Source organism: Xenopus tropicalis, chromosome 8 (assembly GCF_000004195.4).
Source record: "Xenopus tropicalis strain Nigerian chromosome 8, UCB_Xtro_10.0, whole genome shotgun sequence".
Classification (NCBI taxonomy): domain Eukaryota; kingdom Metazoa; phylum Chordata; class Amphibia; order Anura; family Pipidae; genus Xenopus; species Xenopus tropicalis.
In genome coordinates, this window is record NC_030684.2 from 78,200,142 (window position 1) to 78,219,814 (window position 19,673).

At 40.4% G+C, this 19,673-nt stretch overlaps 1 protein-coding gene and 1 long non-coding RNA gene across 2 annotated transcripts; one reads left to right on the top strand and one right to left on the bottom strand.

The window, feature by feature from the left end:
• Positions 1-8,468: 8,468 nt before the first annotated feature.
• On the bottom strand, positions 8,469-13,527 carry LOC116406681. Its single transcript, XR_004219749.1, has 3 exons — positions 11,654-13,527; positions 11,307-11,490; positions 8,469-8,508 (listed from the first exon to the last, which is right to left on the bottom strand). It is a non-coding gene; the product is annotated as an uncharacterized LOC116406681 (long non-coding RNA).
• Positions 13,528-13,714: 187 nt separating this feature from the next.
• Positions 13,715-19,673, top strand: sertad3 (SERTA domain containing 3). The gene is given in 2 exon segments (NM_001127952.1): positions 13,715-13,822; positions 16,218-19,673. A coding segment is annotated over 1 exon segment (1,128 nt). The 5' UTR covers positions 13,715-13,822; positions 16,218-16,223; the 3' UTR covers positions 17,352-19,673.

The following is a 19,673-nucleotide window of genomic DNA, read 5'->3' on the forward strand; positions in this document are numbered from 1 at the left end:
TGCAGAGAAGTCCTGTACATAACACAAGTGGTAAATACTGGGTTTCATAGTGTCTTGTGTATTCTTCCAATCACCAGTTTGCACATTCTAAATGATATTTAAGCCAGGGACCTGCCAGGGCTATGTGCCGTCTGCTACCCTGTCAGACATAAGCAGCACTGCATACAGAGAGATAGGCCCAACTCTTCAAGCTTCATTCTAGAAGGGCAAATACCTGCGCCTCACTAAATGTCATTTACTACCTTCAGGGCAAGGAGCAAAGTGCAAAAGGTTTTTTTTCACAATCCAACATGTTTTTTTCACTTTGCACACTGCCGGTAGTAGAATTACTAATTGCTCTAAGCTCCATTTTAAACCACATTTGTTAGAGAGCACCAGCTGGCACAGGCCCTGTACTGAGAATGGCACTGCACTGCCTGCCAACACTGCTCTCTGCATCTCATGCTTGATTTTTTATCTGATGCAAGATGCAGATCTCAGCCAGAACCCAGACAAAGGTTCTGAATGAGCACTAAGGGGTGTACTTTGGCAACGTTTGGTGCACTTGCACGTCTATACTGTGTACACATACATAACCCTCTGGGGAAAGGTTTAAAGCAAAATACACAATGTTTTATATGCTGTCACCAGACAACAGTCTGTTCCTTAGTGCTGGCTGCATTATGCACATTGTGAAAAATAATAAAAATCCAACTTTAGGTAACTAGCATCTGGGTGGCACAGGCCAGCCCTGTCCTTCCTGCCATGGACAGGATGCTCTTGTGGCCTGCATAATCTACCTCTCCCTAACTTGCATGTCTAAATGCAGGGATCCCCAACCTTTTGTTACTCATGAGCCAGAGTCAATTGTAAAAAGACTTGGGGAGCAACAAAAGCATCATAAAAGTTCATGGAGGTGCCAAATAAGGGGTAAGATTGGCTATTAGGCAGCCTCTATGCACACTATCAGCTTACAGGAGGCTTTATTTGGTAGTAAATCTTGTTTTTATTCAACTAAAACTTGCCACCAAGTCAGGAATTCAAAACTAACTACCTGGTTTGGGGGCACTGAGAGCAACATCCAAGGGGTTGGTGAGCAACATGTTGCCCCTGAGTCACTGGTTGGGGATCACTGTCTAAATGACACACAAAAAAGAGTATCTTCTTTGTAGAATGTAAAAGAGCTTCATCAAGTTATGGAAAGTCACCCAAATTCATAGTGGAATATTGCTATAAAGAGGTACAGAGCATAGGGATTTGTGATATTCAGAGTCAGTAGTGTAACAAGTGTACAGTGCCACTTTCTGTCTCCCACAGAGCCACAGAAAGGTACAGTGCCACTTTCTGTCCCCCACAGAGCCACAGAAAGGTACAGTGCCACTTTCTGTCTCCCAAGTAGAAGGATGTGTCGGGGGGGGGGGGGCAGGACCTGAATTCAATAGATACAGCATGTTGGGGGCCTGAATTTTTTTGGGGGGGGGGCAAAAAAGCAAGTTATGCTGCTGCTTAAAGTAAATTATTGTCATTTTGGCTAGTACAGGAATACAGGATTATGAGCGATAGCTCTTTGTATAAGTTGAGCCAGGGACTGGTCCGATTGCCACCTTAGAGTCGAAAAGGAATTTTTTCCCCCTCTGCAGCAAATTAGAGAGGCTTCAGATTGCTTTTTTTGCCTTCCTCTGAATCATCTAGCATGATTCAGAGGAAGGCAAAAAAAACTTTTTGGCTCAGGGGCCACATTGACTAACAGACAGGCCGAAACGGCCCGGGACACCGTTACGCCCGGGGCTGCCATCAGAAATTATGGGGCCTCTCAGCTCCCCCCCAGCTCCACTTTCCAGCATCCTGCAGCTCCACTACCCAGCATCTTGAAGTTCCCCACCCAAGTATCCTGCAGTTCCCCACCCCAGCATCCTGCAGTTCCACTCCCCAGCATCTTCCAGCTTCTCCTCAAAATCCTCCCACCAGCTCCCCCCAGCATCCACCATGACCTGCGGCTCCCTCCTCCAGCGACCCCCTGCTTCCTCCGTCCGTCCTTCTGTTTCCCGGCTCCCCAGTGCATTCTTTTATATGGTTGCGCCATGTGCGTGCTGACGTTGTGCGCACGCACAGGGCGCAACCAATCAGGGCCCGTCATTCTTTTAAGGGGGCCGGATTGAAAGGGCTAACGGGCCGTAGTTTGCCCACCCCTGATCTAGCAGGTAGGCAGGTTATACATGGGCATTAAGGTTGAACTTGATGGATGTATTACGTTTTTCAACCTAACTTACTATGTTTATGTTTTATTTAAAGTGTAGCATTAGCCTCTGGAGATTAGCCTTGCTTTTCTTCTCTTCATCCCTCAACCCTCAAATTTTACCAGCATGCAAGCCTTGTATGCTATCTCCCATTCCTCCCCTTTCTTAGCCCCTCACTCCTTACATGACAATAACTCGACATTCCTGTGCTTCCTCCCATCTCACACCCACATACAGTGACATTTTCCTTCTCATTTCTTCAGCCTTCACATAGTCTTCCCCCCCATGACACACCCACGTTCCTTTCTCTCACTTCTCTTCTCTCTACTGCAAATTCTATTCCTGCTCTGTCCCAACTACTCTGTCCCCTATTCAGTCAGTCACATTTAATTCCTATGTAGTTTTTCCATTAACACAAGACTGGCGTTTTTGCTTATCCCCTCTGCAGTCTGCTCTCTCATGTGCAAGCTGTTTTAGATTTCAATTCCTTGCATTTCCCTGTCTACAGTCTTACAAAACTAATTTTTACATTCAGTATCTCCTCCCCTCACCCACTGCATTTCTCTCCTCCAGCCCCCACCCCTCTCACTTTCCTGCTCTCCAACACCTCCCCCATCTCTGCTTTCATTCTAGTCCCTGTAGGCTTCTAATGCATCATCCTCCAGCTCCCCATCCTCTTCACTAATGTGGCATTTCTCTTATGGCCCAGCAGTAATAATATCTGATTTACATGGGCAGGGAAACCCAAAACAAAAACTTCATTCCTAGGCAGATATTCTGCTAATATTGGCCTTTCAGCAGCAGCAAAGCCAACTATTTTATCCTATTTTATCTATTTTTGTTGTATAAATGACAACAAAAATAGCCCTAATATATGATTAATTCATTGCTATAGCTGCAATATCTGCAAAACTGTAAACTTAATGAAGGGGTGTAACTATGGGAGGTGGGCCACATATTCATCTGTGTCCCCTGTTCCAACACCAGCTAAATGTCCCTGTTTTTCTGATGTTTGCACTGACGTTTCTAGCAAAATCACATAATGATGTCACTGCACTTTTACAGTACAATGAAGACTTCTTGCTCTCCATGCAGGTTTCCAACCAGAGCCATTATTTGAATTTTGAGCAAAGTATGTAGAGGGGGGAATTTCATATTTTATTACTTGAAAATACTTTATTTTTTATTAAATACAATATAAGATACCTTACTGTCTGCCATTCTAATTATTTCTCAATATGAACAAAATACACAGAGATAAATGTATGACAATTCAATCAAGGGCTTATTTACTAAGAGGCTAGAGCATTGTTCAGCCGAAAACATAAACTTCACTGAATGTTTCCCCCCGTAGTTCTGCATTTTTAGGTGCATTGCATATTGGTTTCTGATCATAAGTTTGTGGTTTCTAATATGTTTGCAGTCAGAGAGCAGAGGAGCAAATATGCTCCTAATATTATGTGCACCAATAGGATAGTTCTGTGGGTAAATTAGACAGTCCAACAGGTTAGCAGTGGATCAAGTAACAGGCACAAACCTATAGCAAATGGGAAAAAAGAGGTGTTGTAGCCAGTGCATAGAACAGCCTTCCTAAAACCTTTGCTTGGCATACAATAAAGATCTACACATAGCATATCACTGCCTCCAGCAAATAGTACTGTAACGGAGCCACACATACACACACAAATATACGTAGTCAGGGTGCTTACCCCATTTATTGTGACCACCTAGATCAACGTTCAACATCAACATTTAGGCTAATGTCACACTGGAGTGTTGCTGGACCAAAATCTGGCCCACATGTTCAGGAACAGGTGGATGTCATTCATGTTGCTGGCTGCATGCATGCAGAATTATACATTTTTGTCACCAAGTCAAGCCCTTCCCTCTTTAAACAAGATACATTAAATATTTTAATATAAGAGACATATTTCATTATATGTAGATTGTAAGCTCTTTTGGGCAGGGCTCTCTTCACCTCTTCTATCGGTTATTGATTGCTTTATATGTTACTCTGTATGTCCAATGTATGAAACCCACTTATAGTACAGCGCTGCGGAATATGTTGGCGCTTTATAAATAAATGTTAATAATAAAAATAATAATGTACATTATATACATTATCTCATTATGTTGACTAAAACTGTTTTTTCTTTACCAGCAATGCTGTATACCTTGAACATAAAGGAATGTTACTGTAAAGAAACCAGTCCAGCAGTGGTGTGTTTCTGAGTCTACCTGTCACTATCAGGTCTGCCACTGACAGGAATTTCCTTATACAAGCACATAGTGGCGTTTTGACCACCATTGTTTCCTACCTAAGCAAAACACTTAAGGTGGCTACACACGTGGCGATCTGCGATCTTTCGTCAGACCGTCAGACCCGCCACTAACCTTTAGGGCTGAAACGGCAGATAAGGAGGTAGAAACAATAGGATTTCTACCTCCTTCTGCCGATTCAGCCCTGACGGCAGATTTTGCTCAGGCGCCTTCTATGGTGCCCGATCAAAATCTTTTGACCTGGCCGATCGGCAAGTTGACTGATATCAGCAGCCTCCTGCGATACCGGTCGACTCGCCGACTTGCCAAACACGCACTGAATATCGTGCGAAACGAGGTTTCGTACGATATTATCGGTGCGTGTATGGCCAGCTTTAGCGTACCCTTAAAGATGGATTCATGGAGGTATATAATGTAAAAGCACACCCCCAAGACCTGTTTGCTTGTGTCATGCTTAATTAGCAAGATGTCTTGGAACTGAAGGTTTGGAATACCAGTCATATTGGGAGGCTGAAGAGGTAGAACTAGATTTTCCAGTTCTTATTGCTAGGCTGCTTAGGGTTTGCAAGATGTTTAGTTAACCCTTTAGCACTTTCTAGAGCATAGTATCAGATTACTCACCATTCTCCTCCACTGGATCCCTGTATAAGAAAATGTTTCAAAAGACATTTACCTCTAAAAGCAATTATTTGTATCCAAAGACATTAACAGGTATGCTTACTATTATTTTAATTAACATGCATTTATATATGCAAACATATTCCACAACAATGTACAATAAATTGGTGTATACATTGAACATACAGACTTACATACAAAAAACATCCAATAACCAATGCAAGAGGTAAATCGGTCTCTGCCTGAAGGAGCTTACAAGCTAGAAGAAATGGTTTTTTTTCATAGGCTTTAATAGCCTATTATTAGCCCATACATAAAGCTGGATGCAAAAGTGTGGGCACCCTGAGACAAATGACATATTTTTTTTCCAAAACATACAACAGAAAACTAGAAAGAGAAGTTTGAAAACAAACTTCATGTTGGTTTGAAAAACGTGGTCACTGAATGAAATCTGATTGGCTGTTGGTTCCACCCAGTTTTTCTAACCTTGGATCACAATTATATAGTAAAAACCACTGTGCAAAATTTAGGGACCCTGGTTTTAATAGTGTCTGTATGGCAGCAAATTAAATTTCGCCACTGAAAGTCAATGAGTGATATCTGATTGGCGGTTGGTGGCTCCACCCACTTTTTCCAACCTAAAACTGCAGTTACCCAGTGACTAATTGCAAAGTTTAGGGACCCTAGGATTAATAGTTAAAGAATAGCAGCAGGTTGCATTTCCCCAATGAAAGTCAATAGGTAAAATCTGATTGGCTGTTGGTGGCTCCACCCATGCAGGTACCTGGTGACTAGCTCTGCAAAGTTTGGGGACCTTAGTATTAATATTTAAGGAACGGCAGCAGTTTAAATTTAAATGTACAAGTATTAATATTTAAGGAACGGCAGCAATTTAAATTTAAAAAAATAAATGTATGAAGTCTATAGGCTGTTGTTGGCCCCGCCCACTTTTCTAAACTTAAATTGCCATCGACTAGTGACCAACTTGGAAATGTTTGGGGACCCTGGTGTTAATACTGTGAGAATGGCAGCAGATTGAATTTCCCCATTGAAAACAATGAAAGAAATGTGTTTGGCTTTTGGTAGCCCCGTCCACTTTTTCTTACCTTAAGTACGTAGTCACCCAGTGACTGACTGTGCAAAGTTTGGGAACCCTGGCATCAAACCAATAAAATTCAATAGGTGAAATCTGATTGGCTGTTGGTGGCTCCGCCCACATTCCCAAAACTAAAATTGCCATCCCCTAGTGATCAACTTGGAAATGTTTGGGGAACCTGGTGTTAATACTGTGAGAATGGCAGCAGGTTGGATTTTCCCCATTAAGTTTTTTCATATTTTCATTCAGACTGATCCCATGACTATGTAATTCAAGTTTGGAGGGTGTAGCTTCAAAGCTGTAAGTGTGGCAGCAGTTTGAAAATCTTCCCTGTCAAAGTCAAGGGGAAAATTGGGGTGTTCAGAGCGGCTCCACAAAATTACGGGGGGCAGGATCGCTTAGAAAAGCACAAACAACCTGCTCAGCTATAGGGTGAAGAAGTGTGGAGCGTTTGGGTGTTGTACCCCTAAAACTTTAGGAGGAGTAGCGTTTAGAAAATGGGGGGAGCTAAGAAGAAGAAGCGGAAGAATAAGCTGAAGTCGAAAAACAGTATGTTGGGTTTTTCAACCCGACATAATAAACAAAAAAGAGAAAGGGGTAAACAGTTACTCTATATACTGTTTGATGCATATACAAAAAATAATGATGTGTATTGCTGGTGAGGTGAGTTACCTTGTTACATTACAACTATACATTGTTACAGCTCATTCACAATAAAGAGTACAATACAAGTGTGTATTTGTATTATTCTATATGTTGTCCCTCAGTTGAATGTATATCTTGTGTACCATTTCCACCCAGTCCTGCCTCCCACCAGACACTCTACAACGTATCAAAGCGCTGGGGAGTCCTCCTGGCTATCAGAGTTATTTGGTTAGTGGTAGGGTTTGGATAAATAGGTATAACCATCGTTGCACTGTGATTATTGGCAATAAGCTTTCTGGCATAGAAGAGTCTAGTTTGGCTACTATTCCGAAGATGCACACTTGATGGGTCAGTATGTTTGGGAGATATAGCTTTTCAGCCAACAATGCAGTAACTTCTCTCCAAAAGTGGGCTACTGTTGGACACTTCCAGGCCATATGTATAAAGTCTTCCCCGTCAGCCCTACATCTGTGACATTTAGCTTCTGGGTTGTGTCCTATGATGTTTTGCTTCATAGGTGTAATATAAAATTGGTGGAGCCATTTAAACTGAATCAGCATATCCTTTATAAAAAAAAAAAAGGTAGTAATAAGCTCTGTCAGTGGCTTCTTCCCAGTCCTCCTCACTCAGATCTGGAAGAGCCTGCCTTCATTTAATATAGGCTGACTGGAATGGGGAAGGGGGAGTTTGCAGAAGCAATTTATTTTTAGTGCAGAGGCTGGTTTGGGGGATTGGACTAACCACAATTTTTCTCAAAACCAGGCTGAGACCACTTAATCTCTTATGAATCAAATTGGGCCAAGAAAACTTGGTTCAATTGAAAATATTTTAATTGGGATAGCTTTGGGTCTTTCAATTTCTCCCTTAGCACCTCTTGTCAAACTTAAGAGTCTGTGACAACATCCCCTAAGCGACCGATTTGCTTGCGGGGCCAGAATATAGAGTCATATATTTAATATATATATTGATAAAATTGTGAAAGCAGTGTGTTCGCCCACAGGGGCAGGTTTGGTGTAAAAATGGGGTGCTTCACAGAGAACAAGCCCAGGGCCTGTATCCAGGCTTGCAGAGGGGTTAACATCACTGCTGGGAGTATCAGAAGGTCTGCAAGGGCTCTGTAGTGGAGATGTCCAAGTGCTTCCCACAAGCCAATTCGTAAAGCCTGTAGTGTTATTGAGATTGTAGGGGTCCAGATCAAACCACCATCTGACATAATGTAACTAAGCTGCTAAGTAGTGCATACAAAGATCTGGCAGTCCAGACAACGGACATATTTAGTTCATTTTGTGGAAAGTAGGAAACAACTACTACAGGAAACAGAGTGTTAAGTAAAAACTTATTTGCAAATGTTGATACATGGTTACATTTTATTTCCCCAACTTTACTCCACCATGGCATTGTCACACACCATTCTGGCTTCATAGGAAAACATGTCTACTTATAGCCTACATGCCCAATTAAAGGAATGTTTGTTTAAAAGCACTTACCCATTTACTGTTTTTATTGATTTCATGTTTTTTCCTTTGGCATTTAATTAAGGAATGGTAGTGATGATATATTTATATAATACACAAGAGCCATAAATATTCTGTATATTATATCCTTATAAATGTTGCTTAGTGATGTCATCAGTTATAATTGGTTCTTGTTCATCTGAAGATGAAAAACAGAACAAAAACAAGAGTTTGAATACAGGCCTGTGGTGAGGCAAACAGTATATAAACGAAGTCCGGTAACAGACAAAATGGTCAGGGCTGGCAGAAGACTAGCAAGGTCCGTAAGGCAGGCTGAGGTCAGTGGCAGACGACAAGCAAGATTGAGTAAACAGGCCGGAGGTCAAACCAGGGAATCCACACAAGATGGGTACAAGGTGGGGACAGGAGAATGGGAACAAGGAAGCAGGCAGGGCACAGGCAGGGAACTCGGGAATTGCGGAGTTACGGGCTAGATCAGGCTCAGGAGCAAAGATGATTGAGCAACTGGGAGTTGCAAGGAGCAGATTTATTAAGGCCGCTATTTACTAGACCAGCAACACATGCACTTAACAAGATGGGTGAGGACAAGAGGGAAGCAGATAGAGATGCTGGAAGTCAAATGAAGCCTCACTCTAAGAGCCTCCTGTGGCTCAGAAGGTTAGCGCAATCACAATTTAGCACATAGTACAAAGTTTGATTCTCCACAGATCCTGATAGTTACTCTCTAAACTCACATTTTGCTAAATCTGCCCCTTTCATTCTGGGTTCTTTGACCAAGTCACATATTACCTTTGACATATCATGCAAAACTGAGGTGGATGTTTGTTTTTGCAACAGCTCCAAGATGTCTACAGACATGATAAGAGCACTGCAGTTAAATCAAGAATTCCTCTTCCAAGTAAACAATTTTAGAGGCACTCCGCAGAAACTGGTATGTCACGGCAAATTAATTGGTTTCATTTTTTGTGTTATTGCTACTTTACCATCTAGAGCTGGCGTCTCATAAAGAGACTTTAGTTAACCAATGTTGCTACAGCAATTTCGCACAAATCAGTCTGACAGCACCACAAAGATTAGAGATAAACTATGATAGTTTGGCACATTAAACTCTAAACTGCAAACAATATCCTTCTTCTGGATATTTTATGCAAAACCTGAGTTTGGTGGGAAGATTCAGACTGCTAAATTCATGAGCTGACTGCTTAAATGCCTTGTTCAATAGCCACTGAGCACTCTTGCACTTGCTTTTTTCTGCATATAAACCCTGATGACTGGATTACACTAAAATAATTTGCAAAGGATGGAAAGAAGCTACACGCTACTCCCTGCTTCTGTGCATCTCTGTGGGCATGCAGTTTGACTGTACTTGAAGTCTCTGCTCACTGGGAGCAGGAAAAGGAAGGGATTTCAGACCTGACATAATTCTGCTTTGGAGTAGTAACCCATGGCAAATAGTGAGAAATTAGCCCTGATAGGTCAACTGGATTAAGCAAAATTCTTGCTATGCGTTATTGTGCACATTTTGTTTTCTTTTTTTAATTATCTTTTTATTGGAATTTGAATTTTTTGTACAATCACAAACATAATATATATGCAACTGCAAGTCATGAGACTAGTTATGTGTAACTACATAAAAAAGAAAACTAATCATGAGGTAACAACTTTAGATCAATACAAGAGCATTTGAGAGAATTTGGATTACAGCGATATACATAGTTCTGGCTTTACCAGCCCGGGTGTACCTATATTCTTCACAGACTGCCAGTAGAGATAGTAAATAAAAAGGGAGAGAGGGTAGGTAAAACAGAAGAAAACTAATAACGAAAACCAAGCTTAAACAGATATCACGTTATGGTATATTTGTGTAGGCCACAGCACATTTTGTTTTCTAAATTTTGTTTTCTTTTTTTTTTTTATGTAAGTACATTTTCTTTCTGAACAAAAAAAAAAAAAAAGAAGCCCTTTTCAGCATTTTTATCTTCAGTCAGTCTTTGCCTAATGGTATAGTAAGTACTATGTAATTCCACCTGTACTCACATAATCCAGTGTTTTTTATTGATGTAACTAAATTGGTCAGAGAGTCAGAGATAGCTAAGCTTTCCAACCCATATGCATGATTTCTTTCATATCCCTAGAAGGGGTCCTGGGAAGACTCAGGAAGAATGTCTACTTTGTATTTGTGATTCTGGAGTTCAAGCTTGAGAGCCAGTTAGGGTAAGATTTGGTATGAACACTTTTGCGCTGTTATGAATATTACATTATTATGTTGGGTTCTTCGACTTCAGCTTATTCTTCCGCTTTTTCTTCTTCTTCTTAGCGCCCCCCCCATTTTCTAAACGCTATCCCTCCTACAGTTTTAGGGGTACAACAACCAAACTCTCCACATTTCTTTGCCCTATAGCGGAGAAGTTGCTTTTCTAAGAGATCCCCCCCCCCATCATTTTGTGGCGCCGCTCCGAACACTCCAATTTTTTAACTTTACAGTTACAACTCCAAAATACTGAAATATGTTCCTTTCTCATTTAGTAAACTACAATAGTCCACTCATCATCTTCTGCTTAAACTACTGCAACCTACTTTTTGGCCTACTCCTCAATAACTTTAATCCAAAATTATGGTCTTCTACCTCATGAAACTCTTGTGTGTAAATCCCTACACTGGCTACCTAGAGTCAAAACAAATGTAAAGACCTAATTAGTACTTATGAAGTTCACCTTAACTAAACCCACACTTACATTACAACCCTTATCTCCAAACTACTTCTCACCCTTATTTCTCTTTAATTAATTGCTATTATAAGCATATAAGTAATCGGTGCAGCTCCCTGCCATAAGACAATTCAAACCCAGAAAGCTATTGGGACCCATGGTTGGACACATTTCAAATGCTGTGGTTTTCCACAAGAGATCAGTGAAGGTCAAACTGTGCTGTAGGCCTTAGCCTTGAGATAGTATACAGTTACACAGTGAAAGGTACCTCAGGCAATGTGCTCCTTGTCAAACAGGAAACTTGCCATATTGATATCCAATTTCAGCCAAGTATTGGTTAAGCAGGGCCACCATTGGGCCACATACACCAGTCAATAAGCTGCCGACTCGGTCTGGAAGGACCCCATTTATGATCCCATGTATAGCCATCTAAAGTATTCATTATTCTCTACCTGTGGAGCAACATGTACTTTTGTTAATGTTTTTCTTTCAAACACCCATCCATATATACATTGCATAGAACTATTACGGGGGTTATTTGGTCTTCATCAGTGTAATGATGCCTGAGCTTAAAATAGAAGATGCACTATATAATAAGATTATTCAGTGACTTACTCCAGTCTGTTATTCTGTACTGTGCCCAGTGTTGTAAGATGGAATGTGCTAGTGCATTTGTCAAAATCTTTATTTGCACAATAATTCCTTGCTGTTTCTTGCAAAAATCAAGAGAAGAATTACATGTTTGTCAGTCATTCATGAGGAAGTTTGGCTTCCTGAGCACAGCTCGCAGGAAGCGTAGGCGTAAAGAGTGTGCAAGCATGACACACTGTGACTCCTGACTATAGTACCACATGGTGCTTAAAAAGAAAGTTAAATGTATTTAATGACATTACAATATTTAACATAAACCATTCAAACATGTTTCTGTGTATAAAATATACACAGACAGTTTCATACAATTAAAAACTAGTTTGTATAGTAGTGGTGTGACAGCAGATTGAAATACATCTGGTTGTTGGGAGCAATATTTGGTAATAGGCTGCATAGCGAAATAAGATGAGAGTTAGTAAATGTGCTGATCTGTCTTTGGGAAACCAAGCTATAGGAGCAGGTATCATGTAGGAAAAAGTAATAATGAAGGTGTAGAGGAATGAGAAAAGAATACTGCAGATATGTTCTTAAAAGGGCATAATCAGAGCAGATATAAACAACCTTGGGGCCGAGTATAGTGTAGATACGTTATAGAACAAGTAGGAGGAGTTCTGAGGGGGCGGACAGGATATAGACTGAGGAGGCAACTGTGGGGGAGGAGGGTGAATAGCATGAGAGCTTGTTTAGATGTGGTAAGCTCTTAGTCAGGCTATGAGGAGCGAGCACTTCTAAGTATTTATTAAAGCATAAGGAAGGAGTACAAACTATTAGTCCTAATAATATTGGAAGAATATGAAACTCTGAACAAGGCTAATGGTCATTGCTGATTTATCAAGAAACATGCACAATAAGACTTGTATACACCAATAACATGCCAAGTCAAGGGATTCTAAAGTCACAACTGTGCTTTGCTGGACTTTTTGTGATCAGAGAAAGGGCAATGAAAGACACACAACTCACATGATTGTCTCTTACCTTTTAGCAGTACAATTCAATACTTTGGTCAAGGCAGGAAAGTAAAACCATTTATGTGAGCAGACTGACACCATGTTTAGCCAATCAAAGCTCATATATTTGCTGAGCCTAGTGTGTTAGCCAGTGCAGGAGTGGGGTTTAGGGGGGCACAGCTGCACAGTATAAATCCCAAGAGACACAACTTTTTTATCTACCGTCTAATACGCATTCCAGAGAGGTGGTGGCTGACTTTAAAAAAAATATAAATACATTATTTTTCTAATGGTATAAAAGAATTGTTTTCCTTTATTTTCACAGAACTGCTGTCTATCTCACATTGGATCTCTGTATACTTATATGTGGAGAGGTAGAGGAATGGCTATAAATGAAATATGGCGGCTCATACCAGTGACTGTAACATTAATTCCTACCAAAATCTTCCAAAAGACTTTCCGTGGCTTTAAGCACTTATTTTCCATATTGGGCTCCTAAGTGTAAATCTAATGGACACCTTTGAGCGTGGAGTCTCTGCGGCATGGCGGAGCGCCGCCTTGTAAAGCAAAGTCCCACCACTGCAAGCAGGCAGCAGGAGGCTGAACACAAGCTCTTGCAGGGCGGGTTTTCACTAATGAAATAAAGGGAGCAGAGACTCCAGTTGTAACTACGGGCTTATTGCCCACACCCTCCAGAAAAAATACAAAGTGTCACAAGTTCTAATAAGCAGCGAAAACTATGAATTATTTAGTCTTTGCCAAACTTGCAAGCAGAAGCTCTGGTAACAGTTGAACCACCACAAAAATAATAATAACATATTTGTTTCCCATACCAAACACAGAAGCAGCAAGCACAGCTAATAATTCTAGTAAGAGCACGCCCACTACTTTCCCGTCCCCCTCACAGAAGAGGTGAGGCGCTATAGGCTCATTCGTGCGTGCTACTAACGTACCACGTCTTAACTCGCCACACCCCGAGGCAGCAACGTTTAGCGTCACCACAATTATATACGTGTGGTGTGACGTCACGATCTCGCGAGATGAGACTTGTGGAGTCTGGATTCACTGTCCGGCGGGAGTCAGGGAGCTTGATATTTATGGCGCTGCGGGACTTTTAAACGGCGATCTGGGACTGCTCTGTTAAGAAAAAGGGGGTCTGTCCCGGGAGAAGCGGGACTGTTGGGAGGTATGTAGTATCATTTTAATATGAGGCATTCGGGCATTGTACAGTTCCTGGAGGTGGCTAGTTGTTCACTCACTGGCTATTTTTCCCCATGATTCCAAATAGCACTATTTGTTTATTAGAGTTGTTTAGGAGCAGTGGGTATTGAAAGCTGTGTATAAGTGAACCTATTTTTGCGTTGGCATCATTTGCGTTTGTTGGGAGTGTTTTTGCCCTAGACTGTAGGTATTTTGTTTGCCCACAATCCCAGCTGAGAAGCGGCAGAGGGGAGAGGCTTGCTGGGAGGGTGGGGGAGGGGGTGAAACTGCCCCTGCAACAGGATCTTTTCCCTGCTCACTAGTGAAACACAGGCAGACTTCCCCTTAGCTTTTTGAAGTACTATTTCAGTGTATAGCTTTGCACAACGTTTTTTTTGTTTGTTTGTTTTTTACTTTAAAAGGGTGACCATACGAATAGAAAATATGCTAAACTCCCTTGCCATAAAACCTTAAAATATATTTTTTTAACTAAAGACCATAAATGGTATCCTACTGAAGGGATACATTAGCAGTCAGGTCTCTTGATGTAAGTATGTATATTTTTATCTATGTAGCGCTACATATGTATGCAGTGCTGTACAACCGAATAGTAAATTCACAAGAGGAAAAGGATTCCCTGCCCTGTATAACTTCCAGTCTATTTGTGTGAATAACTTAAACACAGCAGGTTATTAAGTGCTGCAGGTTACAGTGTTTGACACTGCACTGTAAGGGCCAGAATGTGGTCAGGTGTTACATACCAAATGTAAGAAGCAGAAAGGTTGAAGGTGGGAAACAGTGGTAGCAGGGGGGTACAACCAAGAGGGGGAGCAGTGGAGTCGGTAATGGATTTATCCAAATACAAGAAATTATAAGAAAAAGTGACCGGTTTTGACTGGTGTTAAAGGAAAAGTAACACTAAATTTTTTAAGTAAAAAAGCTATTCTAACCTGCACCAATAACTGCCCTATCCTGCAAACCGCTTAGTGCTTTAATAGAAAATACCTGCTAAGACTTGGCTTCCTGTCAATTGAAGTATGGCGAAGGAAGGAGCAGCAACCACTATGGGACGATCGATTGATCAAAGCTAGCCTTCTTTCTGTGTAGGAAGGAGTCAGGCTAGGCTCGATCAATTGATCGTCGCATAGTGGATGCAGCTCCTTCCTTCGCCGTATCGCTGTACTTCAATTGACAGGAAGCCAAGTTTTAGCAGGTATTTTCTATTAAAGCATTTAAAATAATAAGTGGTTTGCAGGATAGGGCAGTTATTGGTGCAGAGTAGAATAGCTTTTTTACTTATAAAAAAATTAGTGTTACATTTCCTTTTAATATGGTTAGAGAAGGAAAAAGAATCAAGATTACCCTCAGACAACATGCTGAATTGACCGGGTTAATGAGCACACCATCCATAGAAATAGCAAATGGAGGGAGTAGGACCAGGCTTAAGTGGAAATATTAAGTTTTTGTATGGTTTAGTTTGAGGTGGCATTGATTCATTTAGTTGGAGCCAGTCAGAGATTTGAGTCTCTGTTTCAGCCGAGTACCTTTTATTAACTGTAACTGGGCATGAGGTTCTATTAGCACAGCAGACAAGAGTGCAAGGGTGGTTAGAATGGTAAGAAGAGAGCCATGATGCAGCCTGACTACATTTACCAAGTCCATATAGAATTTCGGAGGGGGTGATCTCTTCTATCAAATGTAGATGGTGAAGGAGGATTAGAATAGAGAAGATACCACCATAATGCTGACAAAGAAAGGGACACCTTTCTTTATCTCACAAATAAGTAGCAGCATTGTAAAGGCAATGTAACATGGAATTTTTTGCCCTTTTTATCAGATAAGTTATGACAGCGAAATGGAATATTACCACAAACTGCTTCCCCTTTCATTTATGGGTAGTTGCAACAAATGCAATGTACACAGATTTTGTCCAAATGCAGTTGGATGCATTTTGGGGGCTGGTTTCAAAGGAAATTTTGGAAGGCTGTCTGAGTGAGGCAGATGTTTTTGTTTTGGCTACCAGTCCTCTAAACTATTTCCTTTGCCATTGTAGAAAGGCTAGTGTAAGATATATATTTCTATGTTCTACCTAATTTTAGCATTTTGATTTAAAAATGTAGGGGGGTTTTAACAACTTAACTAACCTAGAGCTGGAATTATAAATACTGTTATTCTGTTCCTGCCATAGTCTCTTTCATATTCACACAACACACTAAGGTCTGTTTAATCCAGTCAACAAGTCTGTTTATGAAATGTGAAAGGAAACATGCCCAGATAGAATATTTGGACATATTATTTATGTATACATACAATACAGTATTACATTTATTATTGAACTCTCGTTTGCAAAGATTTTTAAAGTCCATATTCTCTCTTTTCAGCTGGCCATGCCTACCAGGGGCATAAAAAGAAAGCTTTCTGAATGGGAGGATATTGGCATGGATGGATTCTTGGCATTTCGTCCAGACTCCTATCCTTTTGTTCGACAGTCCTTGCTAAACCTGTCACTGGAGAAGTTCAACAAGGGTCGTATGATGGTGGAGCCAAGTCTCAGACGCTATGTCCTTATTGCTAACACTCTTCATATTATCCAAGATGAGATCAGAAGGGAGAATATCTGCTCTTCTCCTGTTGCAGAGGCAGGAGTTAATGGTGCATATGACCAATCTCTTGGAGATGTAGTAGGGGTAAATGTAACAATGGAAAATCGCTTCCCACTCCTAGCTGAAGAACTTGATAACATTTTACCAACTATGGAGGATGACTTCTCTGTGTCTGCAGCCATTGCTAACATTCTGAAAGAGCTGGAGAATGTGCTGGATGAAGGTTGTCCCCAAAATCTCCAGCGTTTGTCACTCAGTCAGAACTTAGAGTCAAAAATGGCATTTGGAAACAGTATATGCCCCCCAAACCCCCAAAATGCACAGCATCAAAGCAGCTCCATTGAAACTGTGAAGGAAGTGGTAGAGAGGGAGGCAATGTTTCGTTCTAGCTCAGGTTGCAAAGAAGAGAATAAAGAAATAGAGTTGATAACAGAACTGGTGTTGTCCGCAGCTTGTTCTGAAACTCTTCCAGAACTCCCCGTAGCTATGGACACATCACTGTTAGAGACAGTGTCTTCCAAAGACTTATCGAATTGTTCTCTGGGTGAGGCCCCTGTTCCCATGGACACCTCAGCTCCCAAAGACATGCCAACTGATTCTGAAAATATGCAGCAGAATTCCTCTGAAACACCTTTGCAGTGTTTAAAACCCAAGGAATCTGTTTTCGGAAGCTTTGAAATTATGAGTTCAAGCTACCTCAATGATGTCTCTTTTGATGACCCTTTTTCAGATATAGACACCTCGGTTTTTGAAAAAGAGATCCCTGCCATAGTTGGCTCCAGTAGCCGTCTCTCAGCTTCAGAAGACTGCTGGTTTCCATCTGCCTGTAATAATCCATCTTTCAACTCCAACCAAGGTATCAGAGACTGCAATGACCTTGACAACATCATTGAGATCCTTGTAGGGTCCTGACATCTTATTGGCCTTATTTCTCCACTCCAACCCTCAGCATTAAGACACTGTGAATTGTTTCTGTACCTCTTCTAAAATCAAGCTAGCAATTGGTTTGCTGAGGAGGAGGATTCTAAGCAATAGCAAATTTGCACATAGACTAATATCCCTTACTGGTGAACTTCTGAGTAGAGTAGTGCCTCCTGCCAGTGAAAGGTGGTGTTCATGTTTACAAGAGCAATGGATTGCTTCTATACTTATAGTGGCTCAAGGTTGCTGATTTATGGCTAGCCATCACCTCCTTTTTATGTTTTATTTTAATGTCATTCTTTATTAGGGAGGTATTGCTGTTAAGCTCTGGGCTATTCCACATTGTCTTCTATGAAGATATTACTTTTAATTATTTATTTTGGTATCTGTCTTTTTATATCAGTATCTTTTAAAACTGTTTTTCTGAACATGGCTTTTCTGGAAGGTACAGCTTCCATTCCTCACTATGCACCATATTTCCATATATACAGCTTGCAAGAGTTTTTATTTATATCTTTATGCCATTATTTATTTTTGTACAGTTGGGATTTTTTTTTACGTGTCAGGTCTACTGAATTTTTATTTTATTATATCTGTGTTTACCTCTTTAATGTCTTGCCTTCAGTAGGGACTTGCTGTTAAGTAAAGCCATGAGTTTATCTTAATTATTTTCAACTGGAATCTGCTGTTAAACCTTATGGGTATTAGGTATCCTATTCTTTGGGTACCATTTCTAACTATTTTGTGACCATTTTATATCTGCCAAAAATACAAAGCAAAAACACATTGTTTTAATTCTGCCTGAAATCTTTTTTTGGTAGTGATAGTAGTGTTATTTTTCAAAGATGGAAATGACATCAAAGTTTCTATTCCAGACAGAAGCTTGCTCAAAACTTGAGTTTGCAGCCCCTTGTTCAGGATATTATAAGTTATCACTAGAGCTGTACCTCTTGTCAGCAAGATCTTTTCAGTCAGCACTTTGGCCAGATTCACATCAACTGGGGGGATCTATATATGATTGTCATTATGCGCCAAATCTAATGGTTTAATTTATTTTCATAAACGGGTTATACAGTTGCAGGGAATTAGGTACACAAAGTGCTGATTTGAAAGATTGTGTAGTGGCAGGGGTCTCTGTGGCTCTAATTGTAGCTGTATTTAGTGGCATCATAGTCTTTCCATATTCATGCATACAATGAGGTATGGTAATATGTCATTTGTGCACCGGGTCTTAGTACTGTCACACAGCCTCTTCAGTGTTTTTCTTATGTGCATTCTGTTAGTAGCCTCTTTGGAACACATTTCTAACTGAGGCTGAATCCATAGTGGATATAAGTCTTTAAGGGCAATGGCACACAGTGATTTCAGGTGTTCTGCCTGCCACATGTATTGTATACAAACACTAAATATGGGAAGCCTGAAATCACCCTCCATTGCCCCATATGAGGATCACCTAAAGCAGTGTATGTCTTAAGACAAGAATCACGTGATAAATGTTTTAAGTGATCCTCAGAGGCAATTCTTGGCATTATCACTCTGCATGTTTAGGCTAATGTATAAAAATGCCCTGTGTGGCATTGCCCTGAAAGTGTTAGACTCATAATAAAATCTACTTTATATATTATATATAAGAACTGTGGATTTTGCAATGTGCATGAAATGTAAAGCTCAAATGAAATACCTCAAGAAGCAACGGTTTCTAATCTCTTGTGGAAGATAAAGCCATGTTAAATCTTTTAAACTGCTTGGAACCCACAGCACTGCAGTCTTTTTGAGACCTCTGTGGCTCTCCCAAGTCATATTCTTTTCTTTTGCAACATTAAAAAAACAGAAGGGTTGGGTCAAAATGACTTTAAAAAAAGGGAAGAAGATCCCTTATGTTTCTCGATCCATACTAATCATTCCATACGTGGAAGTAGTTTAAGTTCCTTTCAGTATTACTTCTGTATGTATTATATAATATTCTGTGATCCTATAAATAAAGGTGGGAAGAGAGATACTGAAGCTGTAGAGTATACCAGTGGTTTGTAAGCAATACGAAGGTGACAGCAAAGGTTCCATAAAAAAATTCCCACATCTTTAGATACAAATTACCTCAAGTACAACACAAGAATATTGTCCTGTATTTAGTTTATCATTTGGAATGAGGCTTTAAAGAGGAGTTGCATCCTGTTTCAATTTGCACATTTTATAGGGAAATGTATTTAATTTCAATGTGTGTCTTGTTTTTTGTTTTATGCAATGTGTACAGATGGGTGAGTATTTTGTTATGTATTTTTGCTAACTTAACAAAATAAAAGGTAAAAAAACCCA